Source organism: Crocodylus porosus, unplaced genomic scaffold (assembly GCF_001723895.1).
Source record: "Crocodylus porosus isolate Cpor-Errol unplaced genomic scaffold, CroPor_comp1, whole genome shotgun sequence".
In the NCBI taxonomy this organism is placed as follows: Eukaryota; Metazoa; Chordata; order Crocodylia; family Crocodylidae; genus Crocodylus; species Crocodylus porosus.
The window spans coordinates 62,070,073-62,078,668 of record NW_017728907.1 but is presented as its reverse complement, the minus strand read 5'-3'; the positions used below and the strand labels follow the sequence as shown (position 1 = coordinate 62,078,668).

Below are 8,596 nucleotides of genomic sequence, written 5' to 3'. Positions count from 1 at the left end.
GCAGGCATGTGTCCCACCTTTACATTTTAAAAAGGAGGTCACCCTAGCATAACAACATTAACTGGCACTTTTCTTGGCAGAAAGACCTTGAACAAAAAGGCCAAGAGCTGGGCCAGCCTTGGCTTGTCAAAGTCACAGGTAGGTTGTGCCATGGGAAGCACAGGGAATGCAGACTATAGGGACTCATGGCTTTCAAGTCACAAACGCACAACTGGGCAAAATAGCATAAAGCTGAGCCAGGGCCTCTGCCATGTCAGACCTGTTGCCACGCAGACGAACAACACCAGGTGCACGAGCTGATGCTATTAGCTTTCAAAATGTCCAAAACAGGTTTAGGATAAACCTGGATGAATGTAGTATCAATCTCAACTGATTTAGATTAAATTGGTTTATTGAACCTCTGTTCCAGATCCCTTCCACATTCAAGTTAATGCACTTTAAGTATTTTAAGTCAGGAATAGCATACCGTGAGGCTCCCAAAAGACCAGTGAGTTTACAGCCAAGGCACGCGTGTAGTATGTGCAGAACATGTGGCACAATGGTCCCTCCCACGCACATCTCCACTCATTCTTTCTGCTTCAGGACAGGCCTCCCAGGGTTGATCCCCCACTTTCTTCCCTTCCTCACATAAACAGGAGCTGAAAGATCACAATCTGGGCAAGATTAGCGTTTAACAATCACCTAGGCAGCTGTGATGGGAGGGGCTTTGTCCTGCTGTGTTGGTTCTCTGTGCTCGCATCCAGAGTATGCAGATTACAGTGCCCTCTGCTGCCCAAGTGCTGCCTGCAGGTTTAGCCAGGTGTGCTCCTGCCTCCAGCAGGAAGCTGGACCAAGATGCCTTTGTGAGGTTCTTGCCGGCCTGGCTTTCCCATGACTAACTGCTGCTATCTCAGTGCAGAGCCTGGTCTCTCTTCCCTCACTTGTAGCTTCCAGAGTTGGCAGATCAGGGTGGAAATAGCAACTTAGGGAACTGAAGAAAAGGCTTGCATGGCTGGGGAGACTGCAACTGAACTGACGGTTGGTCAGTAAGGCTTTGTGCTTGATGCTTCTGTTGATAACAAGTTGCATAGGGTTTTTGGTGTACTACTGTGCCTTAGGGCAGAGCCCCTCTTCCCCCATGCTGTTTGCTATAGGAGACTGACGCACCAGTCTCTCACCACGAAAGCACTAAGTTTTGCTTCCAGGGAAAACAAGAACTCCTATAAACTCGAGGGAGGAGCCCATTACCCTTTGGGTAAGTACAATCTTGTTCCTATTTGGTGGGCAACACCTTTCCTTGTACCTCCACCAGAGCCATGCAAATGGGAGATGCACCTGCACTCCTGCTGCTTCTCCCAGTCCCCTGCTCCCTGGCTGAGGCAAAAACAGCTTCAGGCAGAGGGGAGCTGCACCAGCGCTGTGGAGTTGTCTTACCCTGCTAAAAACTTACTGCTGGCTGCAACTGCGGACTACAAAGCCTACAGGCACCTGGAAGTAGCAAGAGGAAATGATGAGCAACCCTGCAGTCCTGCTGCTGTTTTAATTCTGGATTGCATATCCCAGAGACCTCAAGGGTAGCAGGAAAAAGAAGCAAACACACAGCCCGTGCTGGCTACATGCCAGAGAGCCATGCACCATCACCCCCACCCCCCCAGCTTCTGTCCAGAGCCACTGCAGGTATGTGGCTGCATTTCCTGAATCAAAAGTGCGTCCAGCTTTCTCAGTTTAATCTCTGCCTCTTAGACTAACCTACAAAGATGGAATCGATTCAGTCACAGGCTTTTTGACCGTCTGTGCTTAGCCTGGGTGGCACTTTGCGGCATCCTCGAAAGGATCTCATGGCACCCTCAGCTGAGATTCACCAGGATAGAGGAATCCTAACAAATGAGAGATGAAGCAAAAAACTTCAAGAGTATTTTAAAAATGTTTCATCTGCAACACAAACAAAAACAAGTACATTATAAAAAGAAATACAATGAAAATCCAGTTCAAAGAATTAGTCTGAAAATTTGAAGCCTAATCCATTAAAGGCATTTAATTTGTCTTTAAGAGCAAATCTCAACACAGTCTGAAGTATGGCATAACTAACTCTACTACTATACATCACTGTGTCTTCACACCCTCCATGAACAAAACCAAGGATCCTGGTTTTGTTTAAAAATTGCAAATTCTCCAGTTAAAACGCACTGAAATCTGCACTTTATGATGAAAATGGAACACCACTCCCTATCTATCAACCGTGTTTTATTGATATAGTTACAATTTTAAAGCAATTTGGAAGCCTTCCACTGCCTCAGTCACCATAATAAATTATAAATACCTATCAATGGTGGCATTTAATTTTCGCGTTTTTTTTATCATGGAAAAATCAGAGCTCCCCCTGCCCCCACTCACCAGGACACGGGTCCAGCTGCAGCTGTTCCCCGCACCACTGCTTTATGGTACAGAGCAGCCTTGATACGTTGGTGCTCTGCCCATGCCATTGCTCCTCACTCCCAAGCCACAGCCCCCCCAGCCATACCAGTGCTCCTCACTCCTGACCTACAGCCCCCTGGGCCCTGCTGGTGCCCCTCACTCTACACCCACAGCCCCCCACCTCTCTTCCAGGCCGCCAGAGGGCCCCAGCTGCCCAGGCTATGAGGCCAGGGACCCAAGTCCACAACCCCCCGCTCCCCCCACCCTGAGGGAGGTGGCTTGGGTGCTGTTGGAGAGGCAGGGTCCTTGGCCTGCACCTGCCTCCACCCCCATGCACAATCTGCATGTGCCCCACATAACCCTCCAAGAAGCATGCAGTGGCAAGCAGTCAGACCCCTCTACTGCCCGCCCCCCTGGCTCCGTCCTGCTCTCTGCCCACCCTATAGCCACGCATTCCCTCCCTAGCCCTGGACCCCAAGCACCACTCCAGCTAGACAGTGTCCCCAGCCCAGCATAACTCCCTCCCGCCCACTCTCACTGGGGGGGGCCTCAATCCCCACTCACTCTCCCCTCCCACTCTGACTTACCTGTGGGGAGCTGCGAGAGGTGCTCTCTCTGCTTCCTGATCACCTCCTCCTGCTCCCCCCAGCCCTTGCAGGCTGGAACTCTGCCACTCTTCAAGGGGAAACCTGCTGCTTCTCACCTTTTTTTCTCCTTTAAAGGAGAAAATCAGCCTTTTGTCGACTTTTCCCATACTGAGTGGAAAACCAGGATCCCTGCTAATGACTCAAATCCAATCAATTCAAGAAAACGAAAAAAACTCAGTTACTCTTTACACAGACAATATGTTTAAAAAAATATTTTAATAAGCTTTTCCAGAATTGCAGACAGGGAATGGGGCAGGATAAGGGAATTACTAACAGTGCAAAATTACTATGCGTGAAAAAAATGTATAAAAACTAATTTGTAAATTTTTTTTTCTTCTTAAAATATCACTTCAAATCCTTTAAGAAGCCCAACAAAGGTTTGTTCCGTTGAACTGCATTTTCTGTTTAGGCTGCACTCTTAAAGCACTTCATGAAAACAGGACATTTGATCCAGCTGGATGCATCATGATAGGGCTTGAAAAAATATACACAAGTGTCTACATGCAAGCTGCTGTCTTTTCAATGAAGTTTGGACACGAGTTTGCATGTTTTTCGGTTCCAAAACTGCACCAAACATTTCTTGAACAAATTCAAAGTTACTATATTTCTAGAATTTTAAATAGTTCTAGTAGTGCAATGACTTATCAAGTTATAGTGGCTGCATTTTGAAGAACATGAACGAAATATTGTATAAAAACACACCTGCATAAACAAAATGCAAATTATAATTAAATATTTCTTAAAGAACAGCAGAGCATTACATATTATTTGCTTACGGAATGTCAGGTCTCTTTCAGGTATACCATAAAGAGGTAAGACTAAAAACAAAGCAACATTTCTGAAAATATACACAGTGCCATATTTTACACACAAGCCTGAGACAATTTACTTATAAACTTTCCTATAAAAATTTCTGCAAGTATTTTCACCTTGCAAACAAAAATGTTTAATATAATAAATTGAAAATATGACTCTGATTGAAGTTGCAAAAATTTTGAAAAGCACTGCACTACACTCCTAAAACTTTCTAAGTGGGCGTCTTTTGATATAAGGCTTGGATTTCCTTTAACCAACCAGATTTCCAAATTGACAATTTCTTTCTAAAACAATCACTCCACAAGATTAATGCAGGCCATAGATTATATGACTCTTACTTACGCCTCTCTGTATAAACTGCTATGTACTTCTAGGTAGGTTAATGTCAGCTTGTCAACTCCTAATGCCAGCTGAGCCAGTAAAAACTTACCACCCAAATTTGGGGCAGGGGGGAGGGAAGAGGGGAAGATGATGACAAATGGGCTAATATCCAATATAGAAATCAATGGAAGCAAACCAGATTTTAATTTGGCTCTCAACTTGGGCTCCTGATCATTAACAAAAAAGCAAAGGATTGACTTAGAAAAACACATGACTTCAGTAATGTGATAATCAAGCTACTTTAAAGACATGTGACCTTAAATTTCCAAAAGAACCTCAGAAGAGCAGTATATAAACTTATAAAGAATATTTTAACAGAAATAACAGTATGTTTCTAAAACCACAGGCATACAAGAAAACAGGTTTTAGATTACACAAACAGGACATAATTTCCTATGCTTTTTAAACCAGATTGTGTGCAGCTGTGGCTATAAAGGTACTGTAACATTTGTAAAATTACTACTTCACAGACAAACCTCCACCTCAACAAAGTCCAGACCTTTATTGGGCAGGCTAGTAAGAACAGAATTAGCATTCTCCCCTAGGGGCAGGGGTTTTATGTTCTAGCACCCGCTCAAATATAGTTACCTATACCTACCATTACCTCTTACATATATACATACATATATATGTGCTGTACCAACTCTTTACACAGACACTGTACTGCTCCTGCTCCCACTGAAACCATCAACACGCTTTCAGTGGTGCAAAAGCCAGGCCCATGGTAACCAGTTGTGTACTCATTCCTAACCTAGGCAACCAGATTCAGATTCATCAGTCCATTCCTTCTCTCTTCTGTGCTCAATGAAATGTACAAGATGTATTAAAGATAAATCAATGATAATATAATACCTGACCTTAGCTAACAAGGTTTAGTATATTTAGGCATTTGGCTGACATTAAGCTTTTGTCTTAATCTCAAAAATAAACCTTGAAAATGTATAATAAAAGCAAGAGAATTTGTGCAATAAAAGCATCATGCTTATTCCAACGTTCTAAAAGTCACTATGTGTCATAAGACAGAAATTTGAAATCAGATTCTCATAATTATATGACTATTTTAACCATCCTTATAACAATTTTAATCATTTACTGTTTTCCAAGAAGAAAACATGACTTGGTAATTACATAAACAAATTATTTTTGTGGGGGTTTTTTTTTTTTAGAAAAAGTCTTTAGCAAAATAAAATGAAGCTGACATTAGACTCAGAATATCACTTCTTTCATAAAAGTTTACCAACTATACAAGTTAAGAAAATTATACAAGCTTTTGTTTTAAGAAAGGACAGCTCAATCAAGACATAGGTACTGTAAAAATCTTTCAAAGGCTACAAAGAAATCTGGAAAAATACAGAATGTATTTCTTTAGCCCAGATAAGAATATGGAAAGACATCATTGATGTCAACAATTTTACATATGCAAACCGGACTTGGTTTATTATGTTTTAAAACTTCTATATATAAAAATAATTGTGCTCATAACTTTCAGGATTCATAGGGGTTCCTTAACAATTGGAAAACACTTTTCTTCATTTAGAATGTTTGACTCCACACCCATTTCAATACACCTTTTGGAATTCTAAATTTCACTATCCTCTTGTGACAATCTGTAATTCAATCCAGCTCTTCTCCTCTTTAAAAAGTAAAATTTGTATAGCAGAGCAAAGCTTAAGTAATTCTGCAGAAGAACATGTGTATGTTTTCTTGGCACATTAAGCCAGAAATGTGTTCACTATACACATACCATGACCGAGTTGTTTCTCAGATGTCTGATGGCAGTTATGCAGTTGCCAGACTTTTGTTAACAGTCAACAGCTCTGTCAATGAAAAAGTTCTCCTAAAGCATGTCAGCACTGACAAATGAGTTATCAGATCTTAGGGGCCAAATAAAAGGTAAGAAAATCTCAACAGACTATTGCCTGGAATTTGATTCTGTCAGGTAACCCATCAACCCTGAAAATTTTACACATCCCAGAATTTACTCCAAGGAATAAAATCAGCTCTCATATTCAATCATCCAATGTTCCCAGTTCTTCAAACTTCCCATGCGAGATTGTTTCTTGGAAAACTTCTGAAGAACCTGGACTTTCTTTTCCATTGCTGTTGATTCTTCTCCTCTTCACAGGTCTTTCGCCTTTTTCTTCAAAATCATTTTCATTTCTTGCTGTTGAATGAGCGAGTTTAGGGTCAGCAGAAAGGTTTTCTGTTTCATAACCATTTGTATCCAGATCTGTATGAGATGTCTTCTTGCCACTCATTGGTCCATTTACATGCAATCCTTCCATTTTTATTTCATCCTTACTTGTTATCTCACCTGGTCCATTGGTGGATACTCCTGCATTACAAAAGAAATTAAAATTAGATTTCTAAGCATTTGATAATAGATAGGTAAAAGGCAAGTTTAACTGGTTTCCCAAACCAAAATGCTGATCTTGGATATCAATATCTTTAATGTGACAAATTACCCATTGACTGGCATGCCAAGATGTCCACTCCTGAAAGCCTGTGTAAGCTACAGCAGGTATACAGATATAAGAACATCCTACAGAATTTAGTAATACCACAATTTTTCTGGACAATTAAACTTTGGACAGCTTTATACAATAAATCTACTTTGGATATATGTAGGTAAGGGACAGTGACTGGAAAATGAGAAAAATACACTCATCCTCTGGGTCTGAGAGGCTGCATCCTACGTGGTGTAGCTAACCTGATGGTCAGTGTTGCATTGCCATGTTGCAGTGGAATCTTACTATAATTTTCCTCACTTCTTCTCAATGTTACTTAGCAGGGGATGTACTGACAACTTGATTTCTCTAACTTCCCATAGCTTAATGCAGTCTAAGACTTGGCAAAGAATTTTTAACCATGAGTCACTGATAACCCAAATTTAAAATGTATTTTATGATGAAAAGTTGTGTCATGTTGTCCGTCACAGGATTCTAGATCAAATCTATGCTATTTATTAGGGCTGTGTGAAACGGCACCATTCTGTTTTGCCTTGAGTTTTGACGGAACAGTGTTTCATCTTGAATTTCATTTAGAGTCGAAACAGCTGTTTCGTTGCGTTGAAACAGAAAGGCTGTTTTGATGCTGTTTTGAGTTTTGCTGGGGATGGGAAGTCAGATCGCACCGGGGCAGGAGACAGCCCAGCTGGGCTGCTTTCCCGTCCCCCGTGCTACATCCCAGGCTGCCTCCCGCCCCCAGTGCAATGTAGCACGGGGGATGGGAAAACAGCCCAGCTGGGCTGCCTCCCGTCCCCAGCACAATGTAGCATGGGAGAACAGCTGGGCTGCCTCCCACCCTGGCACAATGTAGCATGGGGGACAGGGAAGCTGCCTCACTGCCCCCTGCCAGATCTTGTGCTGGGGGTGGGAAGTCAGCCCAGCTGGACTGACTTCCCATCCCCAGCCTATGGTTGAAACGTTTTGATTTTCGAAACATTCTGACCGGCTTTGTTTTGTTTCCAGGTGATTTCGAGAGCCTTCGTTTCATTCTGATTTTGCTGTTTCGACCTCAAAATTGGTCGAAAGTGTCGGAACAAAATGACCGGCAAAATTTTGCAAAGCCCTACTATATATAAACATATGTTATTTTAGTTGCCAGCCTTTCCAGCTCAACTTGGGTTCTAAGGGTGCCCAAGTTGTAACACCTAACTTTTAGGTACCTAACCTCTAGAGTGGAATCCAAAATCCTGTGCTAAGCATTGAAACTCCTTATATAGCGTTTGGTAAGTTAGAAGCCTTGAAGAGGCAATTCATGTCTTGCTCCAAGACAGAACAGGAAGCCACCTAAAGTCAGCATGCTCAGTGAAGCTGCCAAGTGCTAGAAGTCACTGAAGACAGGTGTATCTTAAATTCTGTTACTCAGAGCTAGAGGAAGGCGCCTCTTCCAACTCAGGTTCCACAGCCTAGAGACATCTCTTGAATGATCCAAATGAAACAGCAGTGGTTGTACCACCTTTTTGTGGCCCAATAGTTGGTACAATAGCCTTGAATGTCATAAATGAATGCTAAACGTCCTCTTTTGCCTCAGGGTACTCAAACGACATCGCCCCAAAAATATGTAAGCTGCCCTGGGATGGGGGCACTCTCTATCCTACCTGTTGAACATGTTCTATTCTGGAGAAAATAATTTAAAATGTGGTGGGCCAGACAGAGAGAAGAAACATAGGTTTGTACCCTAGTGGTTAAGGACGCTCATAAGGAATCTTGGGTTCTGGCTCCTGGTTTGTGGATGGCTTATACATATATACACATGTTACACCAGGTGTGTTATAGATATGGCCTACAGAGCCGTATCATCGAGCCCATGGGGCTTCTGGAGAGGCTGGCAATTCAGGTGTGTGGTATGCCACC

General features: G+C 42.4%; 1 protein-coding gene across 1 annotated transcript in view; it reads right to left on the bottom strand.

Annotated features, from left to right (window-relative positions):
- Positions 1-3,238: 3,238 nt before the first annotated feature.
- Positions 3,239-8,596, bottom strand: part of MIER1 (MIER1 transcriptional regulator) — a 51,039-nt gene continuing 45,681 nt past the window's right edge. The window contains exon 13 of the mRNA XM_019531595.1: positions 3,239-6,573. Coding sequence (XP_019387140.1) covers positions 6,248-6,573 — 326 coding nt within the window. The 3' untranslated portion in view covers positions 3,239-6,247. The remainder of the gene's footprint in view (positions 6,574-8,596) is intronic.